At 35.4% G+C, this 18,828-nt stretch overlaps 1 protein-coding gene across 1 annotated transcript in view; it reads right to left on the bottom strand.

The window, feature by feature from the left end:
* The window catches only part of NCAPD3 (non-SMC condensin II complex subunit D3), a 122,814-nt gene that overhangs the window by 57,173 nt on the left and 46,813 nt on the right, over positions 1–18,828 (bottom strand). Inside the window, exons 17-20 of the mRNA XM_044668321.1 lie at positions 12,881–13,072; positions 12,488–12,585; positions 7,029–7,144; positions 1,486–1,593 (exon numbers count right to left, since the gene is read on the bottom strand). Of these exons, the coding sequence (XP_044524256.1) occupies positions 1,486–1,593; positions 7,029–7,144; positions 12,488–12,585; positions 12,881–13,072 (514 nt within the window). The remainder of the gene's footprint in view (positions 1–1,485; positions 1,594–7,028; positions 7,145–12,487; positions 12,586–12,880; positions 13,073–18,828) is intronic.

The following is an 18,828-nucleotide window of genomic DNA, read 5'->3' as shown; positions in this document are numbered from 1 at the left end:
TTTTCCTCTTTTGTATCCTGAAGTGCTGAGTTGTTATGAAGCAAAAAAAAAAATTTTAGGCTAACTTACTCAATTAAAAATAAAATTGGAGAAAATATCCCTGAAGTTACCATCCTTCCTAATAGATCAAAAGAAATCTGAAGTCATTATTAAGGAGGTATGAGGTTTAAAATTTTAAACAAATATTTCTGGTTGAAATATGTGATAATGCAAGGGAGGAGGGGAGAAGGGAGGGAGACAGTATGGATCATATGACTTTGGAAAATTTCTGTGGAAATTCGTTATTAAAATTAAAAAATTAATATATGACAGTGATAAAAAGAAGTTCCATCTAATAAAAGCCAATTTCTGCACACGGGAAAAATCCTCTTTATTATTTCTCTTGACTCTAGCACAGGAGTTAGTGACAGATTTAACCTTAATTTAATCAGATTTGTAAAAGGGAATTGGGGAAAATTCCTTTTTTTAAAAATACAAAATTAGTTTGAACAGTGAGGTTTAAATTCTTTCAGAAGGATTAGAAAGTCAATGTCACTACAGAAACTCTGAGAATCAAATATGTTCTATATAGGTCTGTGGATTATTACACAACCTTTTCATTCCTTCTGATTCTGATAATGTTTAATATGCACATAAGAAAACCTCAGGCACTAACGTCTTCTCTGAAAAATAAAGATGGTCTTCAATCACTCAGAACTGCAAGTGCTGGGCTGGCAAAGGAAAAGAGGAACATAAGGAAAGTTTTCCATTAACTTTTAGATGGATTAGAAAAATGACCTGATCTTTTAAAATGATGGCCAGTGGTGAATAGAACCAAGAATTAGCTCATTATTTCCTTCATTGGATAGTGTCAGATGCCAATATCAGTAATTTCCCATAAAATAGTTTTTGACTTAAAGCCCACCAAATCAGTTAATTAGCTCAACATTCACTTACTCTGAAGGAATACTTTGCAATGAAACATTTTCCATAGCAAGGAGCATAGGAAAATTCTGAAAAGAATATCATACCTCTCAGAGAACAAATGTGTTTTGAATTCTAAAACACCTCATTTTTTTTTAGACATTGCTTTAGATCTATTCAGCACTACTCACTGATTCTGTAGTCGGAAAACTCAAATAGCTCACAAGGTACTATCTAATTCAAAAGGTAAGCAAAGAATAAACTCAAACTCCATCACTTATTTTCTTTATTATTTTTGTTTACTTTTAACCAACATATAACACTTGTTATGTCTGCCTTGTAATAAAGTTTCTCACAGGACTTAGGGTAGATGAAACACATCTGGTAGAATTATTCTAGAAAATAAGAATTTAAGAAAAATCAAATATATTGACCAAAAATTATTGGAGGATTTTTTGTTGTTGTTGATTGTTTTAAAGTGAGGAAGCCAGGGAAGTCATTTGATTTTCCATCAATTTTTAAGATGTATGCTAAATATGAAAAAGCAGGAGAAGGAAAGTCTAAATAAAAGTAGCTACTTACCAACAAGTCTTCTTCCATGTTTACTGTTCCACCTTCTTTAAAAACAACTTTAGAAATGTAGTTCTCACATGTGGAGAGGATATCAACACCCACTTCGTTCAGTAATTCCTATGCCAAAGTAAACATAGAATATATTCACCATTTATTAGATGCTTATTATGTGCAAGAACTAGTTTTAAGAACCAGGCTTATAGAGACAAAAATGAAAAATAATCCCTACCTTCAAAGAGCGTATATCCGATACCCTTACCTATGTAATATATGTGACCATTTGAAACAAGAAATCCTACAGTCTTCAAAGTGATCAAAAACCTAACCAACATACTTTTATATATTTTCTTTGCTGCATGTCACACTATGAAATTTCTCAGTCAAAACCCCACTAAGGATAAATGTATAATGCATTGCTGGTGGAGTTGTGAACTGATCCAACCATTCTGGCTGGCAATTTGGAACTATGCCCAAAGAGCTATAAAAGATTGCCTGCCCTTTGATCCAGCCATACCATTGTTGGGTTTGTACCCCAAAGAGATCATAGATAAACAGACTTGTACAAAAATATTTATAGCCGCACTTTTTGTGGTGGCAAAAAACTGGAAAATGAGGGTATGTCCTTCAAATGGGGAATGGCTGAACAAATTGTGGTATCTGTTGGTGATAGAATACTATTACGCTCAAAGGAATAATAAACTGAAGGAATTCCATGTGAACTGGAAAGACCTCCAGGAATTGATGCAGAGTGAAAGGAGCAGAGCCAGAAGAACAGTGTATACAGAGACAGATACACTGTGGTAAAATAGAATGTAATGGGCTTCTGTACTAGCAGCAATGCAATGACACAGGACAATTCTGAGGGACTTATGGAAAAGAACGTTATCCACATTCAGAGGAAGAACTGCAGGAGTGGAAACACAGAAGAAAAGCAACTGCTTGAACACATGGGCTGAGGCGGACATGATTGGGGTTGCAGACTCGAAACTACCACATCAATGTAACTATCAACAATTTGGAAATAGGTCTTGATCAATGGCACATGATAAAACTAGGGGAAATGTGCACTGGCTATGGGGGGAGGGGGAAGTTAGGGAGTGAAGGGGAAAGTAAGAGCATGAATCATGTAACCATGTTAACTTTTCTAAAAAATAAATATTAAAAAAAAGAATAAATGTATACTTATTCAATAATCTGGTTGTGAGAATGGGTAAATAACATTTATAAGGAATTGTCTATATTTGAGCAGTTACTTTCCCCTTGACTTTAGTAGTACAAGGGCAGTAGGCATAGGTGTAGGAAGAGCTAGAAACCTAAATTAGAATAACACCACCATAATCTACAACTTTGTTGCTTATTTAATCCATCAATCCGAACCACATGGACTTCAAGGGCAAGTAGCACAGTACAAAAGAAAGAGTGTTGGATTTAGTGTCAGAGGACCTGGGCTCACCAATTTTGCTATGTTCTATAGGACCATGGGCAAATCTCTTGGCTTCTCTGGACTATCTTTAAAATGAGGGGATAGGACTAGATGGCCTCTAAGATCCCTTTACCAGCTCTAGAGGTATGATCCTATGATCTTCTGTATTCCTACACCTTCACTTTATACCATCAACTCTGTATGCCAGAAGAACAGAAATTATAAAACTGTCTTTTGTAATTCATCCTATTTCTCACCAGTATTACATTCAGAATGTTCTCATTTGGTTTAACCCAGTCAAATAGTTTTTAAACTATTTTAAGATATTTTCAACATTGTTATTCAGTTAATCATGTCCAACTCTTTGTGACCTGTGGACCATACCATCCATGGGGCAAATCTTGGCAGAAGATTCTGTAGTGGTTTGCCATTTCCTTCTCCAGTGGATAAAAGCAAAGAGAAGTTAAGTGACTTCCCCAGGATCACACAGCCAATAAATACCTGAGGTTGGATTTGAACTCAGGTCTTCCTAACCCCAGACCCAAAACTCTAGCCACTGAAACATCTAGCTGCTACTTTAACATTGTGACTTGCCTACAAAATGTTATCATTAACTTGTATGACCTGAGTCATTAACCAAGGACTGTGAGGCCTTCTGAAATCGAAGCTTCCAATTCTACCTCTAAAACAAGTATAAAGTTACTAGATTAGATCTCTCCTCAAAATAAGAACTGGGACCAAGTACTCTACTTGTCAAGTTACCATTCTCTTTTTCTTTCTATTCCACTCAATGTATGCCAACTATTTTTGTCATTTATCTGATTAAGAAAATGCTCCTCATCTAAGATTTCTTTTTAAGATTTCTTAAACTGCTCTAAACAAAGATGCTAGAGAAAGCCAAACTAAAAACAATCACTTCAGTAGTTTGCATTCACGACATAAATAAGAAAATATAGTTACAGTTTATGTAGGAAACAACTCACTACATTCAACTAATTGAAATTCCAATTATCTTAAGTGTAAAACAGTAGTTATAATACATTGATTACCTGCTACTACAATGGACCATCTCCAAAACAACAAATAAATATAATGAAATAGGTTTCCACTGTAGAGCATTAATTTGAAAAGGAAACAATAGCAAATAGTTCACAGTTATATAACTGAAAGTATGGATACTCCCTACAGATTTAGAAGGTCAAAATCTTTAAGATGGAAGGAGCTTTAAAGATCATCTTGACCAAATGGTACCTGATACATAAATCCCCACTGAAACAGCTTTTAGAAGAAGCTACCCAGACTCTAGTAATGGCAAACTCAGACTCTAGTAATGGCAAACTGACTATATTTCCCATATGAGTACATTCCATTTTGGGATAGCTTTAAAATTTTGAAAGATTTTCCAAATATTGTCAAAATTCCCAACATCTCTCTCAAACACTAACCACTTTTCAACCCTTATGCCTTGTGCTACCGTCCAAAAAAAAAAAAAAAAAAAAGCAGGCCATAATGAATCCTTCTTCTATATAACTATCCTTTAAATATTTCACACAATTCTAGAATTTTTATATTAGTAGAAACCTCCAAGCTCATGTAATATGACCTTTTAATGAGCAGGGAGACATATATCCTACCTCCTTCTGAAATTCTTCTGTTCTCTTCTGTGTGTCAAAAAAAAAAAGTTTCAACGAATGGCCTCTTTATTTTGGCATCACTATTGCTAACCTCACTGACTCCCCTTAACTTCCCAACTCTAATTAAAAACAAAAAGGAAAAGAAATTTGTAGAAAATTAGTAAAATCAAGAAAAATGGATCCACAGAGTGCTCATGTCCAAAAACGTATGCTTCTTTTTCCACCTTCCAACCCTTCTCTAAGAGCAGATGGGGAACATGTTTCATCACGAGTCCTCTGAAAACATAGATGGATATTTCTTTGATGAGAATTCATAAGTCTTTCAAAGTTGCTTTTCTTTATAATGTTATCTGTTCATTTAAGATTTAAGTAAACAGTTCATTAGATTATTCCAATTTTCCTTTGGTAGGTCATTTTCCCCAATGGTCCCATAAGGCCATTATAAGCTCAAGTTTGTGCTCTACTTCATTTACTATCTTTCACTCAGTTTTTAGCTTTAATCCTGATCTGCCTTATTCCTTATAATATTACTTGTTCTAGAAATATCAATTGCTATGACACTTTTAGCCAGAGCACGGACTTGGTGAGATCACAGATCTTGAGACAAAAAAGGACCCAAAAGACAGTCTATTGTGTCCAATCTCCTTGATTTACAGATAAGAAAACTGAAGCCCCAGGAAGCCAAGTGACCTGCCCAAGTTCCCACAGATGGTATTAGAGGTATAAGAATCCAAGTTCTCCAACTACAGCCTCAGTGATTTTTTTCTCTATACCACACTGCCTTCCTAGGTGACAAGTAAGGACCAGGAAAGACAAAATGGACTACTGATGAAAGAATGATTTATGCAATAAAAACATCTAGAGGTTAAATGACAAAAAGAAACTTTAGAGGCGTAGGTCAAAGAAATCTTAAGAATACAATGTGGCCTGGCCATCTAGTCTTCGCACTGTATTGTTTACACCATGAGATTATTTTTAAGAAAGTGCTTTGCATGCCTTAAAATATATAAATGTTCCTTATAATATAAATAATAATGTTATCAGTCTAATATAGCAGAGACAACAAGAAGAATGGGAAAGTGTTTTAAGTTCTTTGAAAAGAGAACCTATAATTTATCTTTGCATCTCTCACAGTGCCTCACACAGAGTCTTTCATGAATGTGATAAGTGAAAGAGAATGTAAAGAAATGTGGTACTATTGCTAAGTCCACTGTCTGAAAATAGAGAAGGTGCAAAAGATACATACAATTCACAGAATCTCAAAGCTGAAAGGGGCCTGAAAGATCATAACCCAATCAATCAACAGGTACTTACTAAAAGTCTACTATGTGCCAGGTACTGTGCTAGGTATTAGGGATAAAATGACTAAAATGAAATAAGTCTTGCCTGCTATCAGGGGAAATAATATGTATATATGTAAGTATGCCAAAAATATTTACAAAATAAACACAAAATAATTTGTATCTGCCAAACTATCTTCTAGGGGAGGAAGGGTATGGAATCAGAAAAGATTTCATGTGAGCTCAGTCTGTGAGAGAAATAAGGAACTCTAAGAAGCAGAGATGTGCCCAGAGTGCCTTCCAGGGATGTCAGGCAGCCAACACAAAGGTAAGAGATAGAATGTCATATGAGAAGAATAGCATTTACACCAGTGTGGCTGGGCTGTGAATTAAGGGAATTGAAGTAATGTATAATCAAACTCATAAAGTAGGTTGAGGTTAGGCTGGAAAGACCTCGAAATGTCAAACAGAAAGGCTGATATTTGATCCTGGAGACAGGAAGTCATTGAATTTGACTGATTAGGGAGATAATACAATTAGACTTGTGCTTTAGGAGAATCACTTTGGAAGCTGTATGGGGGATGAATTAGAAAGGCAGAAGCCAAATTAGGCAAGTAGACCAATTATGAGACTCTTACAATAACCCAGCAGAGATGTAGGTTTAGACTAGAGCAGTGATGGGCAAACTACAGGCCCACAGGCCAGATGCAGCCCCCTGAGATGTTCTATTCCATGGGGAGACATTATTCCTAATCTGATGAATACAGTGAGTAGGATACAATACAATGAAACTTCCGAAAGAGTTCCCTTAGAAACAGACTGAGAGACAAGCATTTCCTTTCCTTTGGCCCCCTCTTTATAAAGTTTGCCCATCACTGGACTAGAGTATTAAACAAGTGAGTAGAGAGAAGAGGTCAAGATGTGAGAGATGTGGTAGAAATAATAAGATTTGGCTATGTGGGCTGAGAATAAAGGAAGGTTCACCAAAGGTGGGAACCAGGTGACTGGTAGAATGTTGGTAATCTCAAAAGAAATGAGGAAATTCAGAAAGGGGGGGCAAATTTAGAGAGAAAGGATGAGTTCTTTTGGAAGCACAGATACATCTTACAAAAAAACCAGAAATATTTTCTAGAGTCAAAATGACCCTTGGACCAAACAGGAAACACTGAAGTATGTGTACAAAGATTAAAGTAAGAGGGTCAGACATAACCTTACCTGCTGCTCCTCAGCTGTCTCTACAAATGCATGACAGAGTTTTTGCAGAACATCAACAGCTGAACTAATCACCTCTGGAGCCCACTGAAACTCTTTCAGTTTACATTTGACAATATCTGAAAAGGAGATCAAACCTCTTGAAATTTAAGTTTGGGAAAATACAACCAAATTGAGAATCAAAAGCCTTTTCTCAACATGACCACCACAGTGACAGCAGTGGGATTTAGGTAGGAAAGCTCCCTCAAATCCTTATCATAATCTCCCCCTATTCTACTGGGCCTATGCAGAACATTTTCCACAAAGGGAAAGTTTCTGCTAAGGACTCTGTGGCTGGGAAAAGACTTTCACTGGAATTTCAAACAGTTAGATCTTCTCTAGGTAAAAAGGGTGAGTGAATAATATGAACAGTCATCCCTCGCTATACTGCAGTTCACTTATCACGGTTTCACTGTATCAGGGGTTAAAAAAAAAAATCTAATTCTGTATCAAGGAGTTTTTTCTATAATGTGGGATTTTGTGGATGAACACTATACTGTACACCACTACCACTCAAACTAATTTGCCAATGTGAGATTGTACATGGCACACTACTGGCTAATGGAATGAAAGGTGACCAACCACAGTGCTGTCTTCTGTATCCTGGGCACTGATTGGCTCAGTGACTGTAGCATCGATCTGTTTGCTCTCCTGCTACTTTGAAGATTTTTACCTATTGTGGGGGTCTCTGGAACGTAACTCCCGCAATAGGTGAGGGATCATTGTACTTTGTTTTGTGTCCGAGTTTGAGTTACAAAGTCTCAGACTATAGAATTGGAAATAATTAATAATATTTCAAACTAGGGCATATTTCCCAGACTATCTGTAGAAAGGAATTCATTCCTCAAAGATCTCTCCAAATAGGATTGGGTAAGGACTGGATCTGAAGGTAATTGGGCTCTCCGTCTTCAAAAAAGACCTTCCAAAAAAACCCAAAAAAACTGGAGTTACTAAAAGAACACACCATTTCAATGTTCTTTGAAGTTTGAAGGGTTCAGGAGGTCCTATCTTCCTACATAATTATACACTAAGTTGCTCTAGATAGGTAATCTCCAGGATTTTGGGGTGGGGATTGAGAAAATTATATTTTCTAGCAGGGGAGTCTTGTTGATTCTTGCTCTTAATGCTTTTCTTGCTTAAGGGAACTGAGGGGCCTGGTTAGATATCACCATCTCATTCCCTCATCTCAAGATCCTGAGAAGGGGAAGTTAAGTAGTTCAGTGGATTGAGAACCAGACGCAGAGACGGGGTCCTGGGTTCGAATCTGACTCCAGACACTTCCTAGCTATATGACTCTGGGCAAGTCACTTAACCCCCATTGCCTAGCCCTTATCACTCTTCTGCCTTAGAACCAATACACAGTATTGATTCTAAGAAGGTAAGGGCTTTTTTTTTTTTTTTTAAATCGAGATCCTGAGAAAGATGTAAAATTATGGAGCAAATCTGATTACTGTGTATATGTGAGATAAGGATCACTTTATTTGTAAAGAAAAAGACTATTAGTGGAGCTTAAGTGCTTCTCCAAACAGGAGATGTGAATTATTAGGATTAAAAATGATAAATAAAATATAAATAATGGATTTGAAAATTCATTGTATTAGACATTGTTGGCAAAATTAACTTCTTTTTTTAATCTGGATTCTTGTGGGGTATAGGTTCAATTTTTAAAATATGTTGTAAATTTGTTTAAATTGTTCATTTAAAAATACAGTGGATATTAATGTTTTTACTATTAATTTGACACGGTAGGAATCTCTTTTTAAGATGTCCTCATCCATATAATGCAGAGTTCGAAGATATTATAAGCCCTGCAAGTACAGTAAGGAATTTTTAAAATGTTTTATAATATTTAGCCTAGAGTATTTTGAACTGAATTTCCAAAAACAATTTTGAATTTAATAATGGTAAAGTCTTATATATATTTTCTAGTGAATTTACCATGAGATTCATTTATTGTATATGATTTCATTTGACCTATGTATATGTTACCCTTTTGCTAATTAGGTTTTTGATGAAATGTTTTACTAATGCCTTGCTAAACCAGGGCAGCTAGGTAGTATAGTGGATAGAGTGCAGAGCCTAAAGTCAAGAGGACTCATCTTTCTGAGTTCAAATCTAGCCTCAGTGACTTATTGTGTGAGTCAAGTCACTTAACTCTGTTAGCATGGGTTTCCTTATCTCTAAAATGAAGTAATCTCTAAAATGAAGTAGAAAAGGAAAGGGCAAACCACTCTGGTATCTTTGCCAAGAAAACTCCAAATGGAGTTATGAAGAGTTGAGCACAACTAAACAACAACTTTCTAAACTATGAGGGGTGTGAAGACAGGATTAACTTTCCCTTTGTCTACTTTTGAATTAATTAACAAAAGAAAGTAAGGGAAGTCCCAAAACTACTTACTACAGGAGTTTACACCTCCCTACTCAATGCTTAAGTAGGGGAGGTCCACAAGTTACTTGCAAAAGTGGGTGACAACTCAGAAGCGACTGACTGCCCCCTGGGCAGTGCTAAGCAAATTTAAAGACTGCAATTGGTCCCTATAAAATAGAGGAAGGGACAGGAAGTGATGTGGAAAAAACCCTAAACTTCCTGTCCAGATTCACTTTCTCCTTCAAACTTCAACTTGGAGGAGCCTTGGCTTGGGACCTCAGACTGTTTCTGGTAAGGGTGCTCTTAGATCGATTCCCTTTGTTCTACAACATGGTGAGTGAAAAGGTGGACTCCATTCCTGGCTTCTAGAGAGATTAGTTTCCAGAGAGTCTAGAGGAGGCCAAAAGGTTATTCACCACCAGGTTCTCAGATTAAACCACTCAACCTGAGTTGAGCCAGGCCGGGGAGAAATATTAGGGGTGATAAGCTAGACTGCTTACTCTACCCTCTTTCACATTTCTCTACTTTTCTCCTCTCTATTTTGTAAATAAAGCTGCTAAATAGTCATTTTGACTTGAGTTATAATATTGGAGACCACATTCTCTTATATTTAGTCCAACCATAAATTTTAACCCCTACAGGAGTGTGAATTTAAAATCTACATGAAATCAGATGAATGATTTTCTATGTAGGGTAATTTGTAAATACATCTGACTAACTTAATATGAACTGATTAGTATTTAAAGTTTTGTTTTAAATTCACAATATTGCGAAAGTTGTTATCATGTTTCCAAATTTTCTTATAAATTCTGGAAAACCATTTGTATAAGAAATGCTGTAATGGGAATGGTAATATTATATCATTGGAGATTTTAATTCTTTTTGATATGGGTACCTCAAATTTATTAATTAGATTATTAGTGACTACTGTCAAAGTGTTAAAAACTGTCAAATATGTAATTGGATATATTTTAAAAGAGAAGCATAATAATTTCTTACTTTATGGAAAATAAAAAGTGAGGAAAGAGACTTTGTAAATATCTCTTTATTTGTAAACCTGTCAATGTGAGAGCTAGGGTCATGAAATCCTATCAGTCCTATGAAAGAATTAATAATTTGGTTAAATTGATTTATTTAAGGAATAGGATCCCTATCCTTCACTGAAAACACCCTCTGATGAAAGGGGGGAGTAATTGGGAATTTGTTCATAGAATAGAATTGTCTTATGTGAATTATGAAGTTATTTTCGGAAGGTTCTTTCATGTAGTTAAATCTTTAATCAACTTAGTCTTAACAGAACTGTCTTAAGTTGCTAACTTACATCAAAGAAAGTTAGATGATAATGGAGTCAATGCCGATTTAAACAAGCATTCTTACTCCTGGCTTTACCCACCACTTTAATATGAAATCTAACCAGAAAGACTCGTTTTTTTTTTAGATTCTTCAGCCTATTCTTGACAGTGCAAATTTTAAAAAATATAGAAATAGTAAGAGGTATTTAAAAACTCAAATTCTCTGATGTTTTAAGTGAATTATGGGTTCCTAATTAATTATCCTTTTAAAACTCTATTATTAATAATATCAGAACCACAAGATTATAGGTGATTTTAATTATTAGAGAAGTAAAAATTTAAGAGACTGTACTAAAATGTATTGATCTGTTTTATAAAAGACTGTAGCAAGAACTTCTAAGAACCTATCAATGATATGACACCAGTGGAGCAAACCTACTAAAGATGAGCTCGCTTTAGCACCCCCAAGAATTAGACCTATCCCAGAATGTCCAAAAAGAAATCTTACCAGAGAACCAGATGGCTACATGGGACATCTGAGATCTGTCTGAGATGGTACATGTGGACAATAAGAATGGGCTAAAGATACGAGGAGACACACTGTTAGCTAAACTTTATGACCATTACTTCACATAAGTATCTGTGGGTGCCGTTTTCCTTAGTTACTTGAGACATCTTTTTTAAGCATTCCCTCTAAAGACATCCCCTTGATACCTGTCCTCTAAAATTTAGTTTGTGGTTTTAGATATTCCTGTTAGGGCTTGTGCTATGATTAATCAGTCTTTTGTTCTTTTTTTCTTTTAGACTTTGCATTAGTTACTATATCAAAGTCCATTATGATCTAGCATCAGATGTAAATTAGTGCACCTTAGTGGTAATGATTATATTAGAGATCTTATACTGTTAGCTTTTAGACAGATGATATGATAGGCATGTATATCTATCATTGGCCAAAAGGGGAATTGAAAGAAGCAAATATTAATTTGGTATTTTATATTCAATTCTGGTGTTCTGTCCTACATTTTGTATTTAATTTTGCTTTATGAGTCTATGTAACCAACGTAAGCTTGTTCTTTGTGTTTAAGTGAAGAAGTCCTTAAGTTCAAGAGTTCAGCCTCTCTCTGAGATTCAATGTATAAGTTATAGCTTTCACCTAATCATTCTTAATTAGAAAGAAACTATGAGCTTGGTTTTAGTAGTACTATTCTAATTGTTATCTCACCAACATCTACAAATTATTCTTACCCAGGAAAGCTTATTATTTTATATAACTTCAGTCTCTGAGAAATTGGATGATATCTGTGTGCCATCTGGACTAGCTGACCTTGTCCCACCTTAAGGCCCCACCCCTGTAAATTTCTGTCTTTGAATCTGAGGCTCCAGTCCAATATTAATAATGACCTCATGAGGCAGCTGATATCATAAATTCACAAAAGCATCCCTTGGAAACAGGGAGAGAAGGTGGGCCTGATCCCAACGTGTACTATATGCCATTTCCTTAATTTAAGCAATCATGATTCCCCAACCCCATGATGTCATCAATTCCATAACCAATTATATGATTTTTGCTCTGTTCTTTGTTCTATCCTTATAAAAACATTTTATAGTGTCAATTCAGCATCTTTTGGTTATTTGAGGGGGTCAAGAGATCTGTTCTATTGGTGGATTGTGCCCCTACTAATAAACCATAACTTTTCTAAGAAAGAATGCTTCAATTTGCCTTTCTTGTTAAATTTCACACATGACATCACAGATATACTTACCAGTCAGCTCTTTCTGACTTCTCCTAGGGAGGTGCTTTGCAATATAACCAATCACACACAGAATATGTCCTAGAGTATCAGGACTGGTATTCTGTTGCCTAAAAGATAATAAAAGAGGAAGAATAATATGAAGCTGAAAAAGAATATAGTTGAGAGGAACAGTATCATTTCCTCTGTGTTTTTACTGATGCTAGAAGTGAGTCATATTATAGGAAATGCTAAGGAATGCTAAATGCACTAGAAAATGGTTTTTAAAGAATTAATTTTCACAATGGCATTTAAAGTTTTTTGAATCTTAATATCTATGAAATGGGAAACTCCCTTATTGAAGAAAGAAACTGCCCTCCATTTGTTTTCAGCAGCAGTCAATAATTAGATTAAGATCATACACACCCACTGATTCTCTCCCAGGATTCAATTATTTTGGTGTAATCCAGTTTAGGTGATGAGCAGGCAACCTTTGAGAGCAACATCCAGGCTGGGGCTGAGTGTTCAGTTTCGGTATGGGATATCACATTATTTATAAAAGTAGATGAGAATTTATCTTTCTTAGACAACATGTGAAAAGCCTTATTTAAATAACGGCTGGTAAAAAGAAGAGAAAGAATTATTAAATTTATAAATATCATACACAAGCCAGACCCAGACTAAGAGTGAAAGGGTATTTCCAGCTACATTAGGCCCCAGGAGCATACAAAATAATTGTACAGAAAGAGATAATGGCTTGTGACTTATAAAAGTCCAAAAGAGATCCTTTCCATTTTTATTACACAAAATAAATGAGATTTCTCATCATATACCCATTCCACCTTATATATCCACTCAAAATCTAACCATGGCAGTTTTTGCCTCTAAAGCAAAACAAAACAAAGCCACTACCTTCCTCCCAAACACACACACACACACACACACACACACACACACACACACACACACACAAATCTACTACCTGGTTTCTCTCTGCCCTACCCTACAAGAACCTCACTGTTACAAAGATGCAGGACAGGCCACATAATCTCAATTCCATTGGTTTATGATCACAGAAAAGATCAAAGTTCTTCAATTTTGGGGGGAGACTGGTAAGGAAGAACATCCTAGTATTAAGTATGGCCTAATTTACATAAGTTATTATGTATGGATTATTAACAAAATTACACTTTATCAGAATCCTCTCTTTTTTTAAAATAATTTTTAATGAGAACTAGTGAAAGAAAATGTTACTGATTTTTTAATCTCAAAGTACTGGTATTATGCCTGTCATTTTTAAACTACCTCTTTTATTGCTGTTTTCCACAGCTTTCTGAAGAAAAAAAATCAAAATGAAGTCAAATTAATCATAGAACAAGTAGCATATTGGACATCTGAATGAAGAGGAATCCTAACTATAAATATACAAGTAGTTGTTTTCTCCTTCTCTGATTAATTTTGCTATTTTAGGCTGCTAGTAACAGAAGAAACCTACATATGGATTTTCTCATTTAAAAAAATGGAAATTATCACGGAATGCAGAAAAGAGCCAACTATAATAAGATAAGCAATATATAACATTATAAGCATAAAATATGTACACATATTTACAGTATCACTACAAAATAAGCAATTGTTTAAAATTATCCATAGATATTTCATGAAATTTTCAGTGCACTATATGTAACTTCCAGTAGTCTCTTGCCTGTGAGACTACAATCACAAAATTATGTAATTACCAAATCAAAGATTAAAAATGCATAATAAGTATTATTCTCATTTTCTCCATCCCTATTTGATTGAAGAAACTGAAGCATAAAAGTTAATATTTAAATTTTGGAATTTCAATTCTATTAATAGATGATATACTTCTGAGGAAAAAAAAGCTATTATTTCTTTGTTAAAAGAATTGCTTCTCACTTTTAGTTTATTTTTTTTCTCACTATTTGCTCTCTCCTTAAACTTCTGTAATCTGGATACCTCCTTACCACATTACTGAAAAAATACTCTAAAGGGCTCTCGTAGTCACTAAATAGAATTACTTTTTTATTTCTACCTTCCTTGAATTCTCTGTAACATCTGACACTATTTCATATCACACACACACCCCACCTCTTCTTCTGTACCACAATACACAACAGACGCCACCCCAAATGAAGCCTCCATTCCAGGCAAACTATTCTACTTATTTTCTCTACCTCTTTAGAAATCATAAACATACTAGGTTTCCCTGTCTATCACTATCATTGTGTTCATGCTGTTCCCCAAGACAAGAATGTCTTTGTCCATCCTCTCTTTAGCCAACACAATCCTACCTCTCAATCCTTCAAAGTCTGCATCAAATATTACCTCTTTTGTGAAGTTGCACTGATCACCCCAGCTGAAAATAATACAGCTTTCTTCTGAAATCTTATAACATATATTATATTTCTCTGTATTCCCACAGCATCTTTCACCTATACTTTGCATATAATGAATACATAAAAAATAATTTGTTAAAAGTTGACATTGTTATATTCAAGCTCTGAGAGTTGGTTTGTCTCACCTTGACAGGGAAAGACAGTTGGAGACAACATCAACAAAAGGTGCCAAGCAGAAGTATGTTCAGAGTACCTACTGGGTTCCTACAACTACACAGACAAACTTTAGATAAGACATGATTAATGGAATCATGAAGCTCAAGGGGACCAAAACATAACGAGATGTCTAAAATATGTAATATTACACAACAGACACATTAGAGCCAAAAGACCGAGGGCTATGTAAAATTAAAGAGAAAAAGCCAGTCACAACAAAAGGCAATCAGGAAAAGAAGAAGAGACACAAGCCATGATATTTTCAGAGTCACAGATTTTGATCCTAGACCTGAAAGTAACCTCAGAGACTGAGAAAGCCAAGCATAGGCAAGAGAGAAAGAAGTCTCAAAGTTCAGGGGACGTGGTGAGGCAGGGAACAATCCACTCTGATGGTAGTAGCTTAGAGTTTGGGAAGGAAGTGATGAGGCTAAGGCCAGGAGGGCACAGCAGCACAAACTCAAGATAACCTCAAATTTCTTTATTCATAGGTAACAAGGAGCCATGAAAGGCTTTGGAACAGAGGTAGGACATCAGCCTATCAATGCATGAGGAAAATTATCGCAGAGGAAGACAAGGATGAATGGGAAATAGAAAACCTGTTAGGAAAACCTATTAAAACTGTCCAATTATTAGAGATTTAGAACGCCTTCTCATGTGCTTATTGATAGTTTTGATTTCTTTATCTAAAAATTGCCTATTCATATCCCTTGCCCATTTATCAATTAGGGAATGGCTTGATTTTTTATACAATTGATTTAGTTCCTTGTATATTTGAGTAATTAGACCTCTGTCAGAATTTTTTGTTATAAAGATTTTTTTCCCAGTTTGTTGTTTCCTTTCTGATTTTGGTTGCATTGTTTTTGTTTATACAAAACCTTTTTAATTTAATATAATCAAAATTATTTATTTTACATTTTGTAATTTTTTCTAACTCTTGCTTGGTTTTAAAATCTTTCCTTTCCCAGAGATCTGACAAGTATACTATTTTGTGTTCACCTAATTTACGTATAGTTTCCTCCTTTATATTCAAGTCATCCACCCACTCTGAATTTATCTTGGTGTAGGGAGTGAGATATTGATCTAAACCTAATCTCTCCCATATTGTTTTCCAATTTTCCCAGCAATTTTTGTCGAATAGTATATTTTTGTCCCAAAGTTGGGATCAATAAGCACATGAGAAGATGTTCTAAATCTCTAATAATTAGAGAAATGCAAATCAAAACAACTCTGAGGTATCACCTCATACCTAGCAGATTGGCTAAAATGATAGAAGGGGAGAGTAATGAATGTTGGAGGGGATGTGGCAAAACTGGGACATTAATGCATTGCTGGTGGAGTTGTGAACTGATCCAACAATTCTGGATGGCAATTTGGAATTATGCCCAAAGAGTGCTAAAAGACTGCCTGCCCTTTGATCCAGCCATGCCATTGCTGGGTTTGTACCCCAAAGAGATTATAGATAAACAGACTTGTGGTAGCAAAAAACTGGAAAACGAGGATATGCCCCTCAATTGGGGAATGGCTGAACAAATTGTGGTATAGGCTGGTGATGGAATACTACTGTGCTCAAAGGAATAATGAACTGGAGGAATTCCATGTGAACTGGAAAGACATCCAGGAATTGATGCAGAGTGAAAGGAGCAGAGCCAGAAGAACATTGTACACAGAGACCAATACACGGTGGTAAAACCGAATGTAATGGACTTCTGTACTAGCAGCAATACAATGACCCAGGACAATTCTGAGGGATTTATGGAAAAGAACGCTACCCACATTCAGAGGAAGAACTACAGGAGTGGAATCACAGAAGAAAAACAACCGCTTGAACAGATAGGTTGATGTAGACATGGTTGGGGATGTGATACTAAACGACCACACAAATGCAACTATCAATAATATGTAAATAAGTCTTGATTGATCACACATGTTAAAACCAGTGGAAATACACGTTGGATATGGGGGGGGGGGAACGGTGGTGAAGGGGAAAGTAAAAACAAGAATCGTGTAACTATGGGAAATTTTTCTAAAAAAAAAATAAAAAAATTAAACCTGAAAAAAAAAAAGGAAAATGTACAAAGATTAAAACAAAACAAAACAAAACCTCCTATTCAAGTTGTGTGGGAATAAAGGATAGTATAAAAAGAATGTCAGTGAATACACACAGAAGATGTATGTGAAAGAAGTTATAGTAGTGGAATTAATAGGTTTTGATAAATGGTTAGACTTAAGAGATGGAGAAAAAAAATCAAAGATAATTTCAAGCCTTAAACTGAAGTGAACAGGTGAATGTTGGTACCCCTGATAGAATCAGTGAGATAAGAAGTAGGTTTAGAGGAAAAGAAAATAAGTTTGCTTTTGAATATGTGGAGGTTGAGGTATAAACAAGAATACCGAAGTGAAAATTTCTTGAAAAGATTAGACAATTATATCAGGAACATGAAAGTGAGATTAAGGCTTGATTACAGAATTAGAAATTACCTGAAGTTGTGGCAAGGCACCAGAAACCTAAGGTAAAGAGCCAAGAAGGAAGAGTGCCATGGACAGATAATTGGAGATTGCGCATATTAATGAGTTGTGAAGAAGGTAATGAACCCATAAAGGAGACAGAGTTCTAAGAAGCAAGGGTGAGAAGCATCACTCAACTACAGTTGTTTCTAAAGCTACAATGCTGAAGTCTATAAAGTTCTGGGCAATAAAACAAAGGCCTCACATGCAACAGTATCTTCATCACTATCAACTCACAAAGGCAAAAATTTTCAAAGAGAAAGGAAAATTGGAGAAGTGAGTAAGATGGCTAAGAAATTGGTGGATGACAAGGAGATTTAAATTCGTGGACCGAAGCTCAAAATATAAATAACCACCTACTCCATACCCTCCTCTGAACTCTCCCAGATTATTAAATAGCCTCACAATTGATCTCCCTGTCAAGGAACCACCATGCCCTGCTTCCCAATCTACACAGCTGTCAAATTGATGTTCCTGATGTATACAGCCTGAACATGTCACTCCCCCTCTGGAGAAAACCTGAAATAGCCTGTAGGATAAACTACATACTCTTCTATTTGGCAATTAAATACCTTCTCAATATGGCTGAAACATCTTTTTTTCTTCTAATTTTTCTTTCTTAGTGTGAATTTAATTATCAATAAACACAAATGTCACAATGTAAAAAAAGGAGATAAAAGCATATTAATTGCATATAAAATGATTCTGTTTTTAGAAAATATATATACGAATAATATAGAGAAGCATGAAAAGACTTAGATGAACTGATAAGTCAGACCATTAAAGGGTTTTCTGAGCTCTTTTCATCTCCTTGTGAAATTAATATACTTCTGCATCAAAGTATTGTAATGTCCATTAATGCCATTTTGTATTGTCTATTTCCCATTTTTTAATGTTGAATTATTTGTATAAATATATCAGGGTAAATTTGTTTTAAATGTACGTCACTGTTCTTTTTTTCTGTAAATCCTTTTCCATTAACATGGAAGTTCAAGATTTGGGCTATAATATTCCTGAGACTTATCTTTTTGGGGTTCCTTTCAGGAAGTGATGTGGATGCTGTAGTGTGCCCTCAGTTTTTATAGATCTGAGCAATTTTCATTTACAGGTCCTTGAAATACCATGTTGAAGCTCTTTTTTTTAAAAACATTTATTAATATTCATTTTAAACCTGTTTACATGCTTCATACCCCTACTTTCCCCTTCAACCCCCCCCCCCCGCTCTCCGCCCACCCATGGCCGACACACATTTCCACTGGTTGTAACGTGTCCTTGTTCAGGGCCTATTTCCAT

Source organism: Gracilinanus agilis, chromosome 3 (assembly GCF_016433145.1).
Source record: "Gracilinanus agilis isolate LMUSP501 chromosome 3, AgileGrace, whole genome shotgun sequence".
NCBI lineage: Eukaryota > Metazoa > Chordata > Mammalia > Didelphimorphia > Didelphidae > Gracilinanus > Gracilinanus agilis.
The sequence above is the reverse complement of the archived record's forward strand: the minus strand, read 5'-3'. Positions and strand labels throughout refer to the sequence as shown.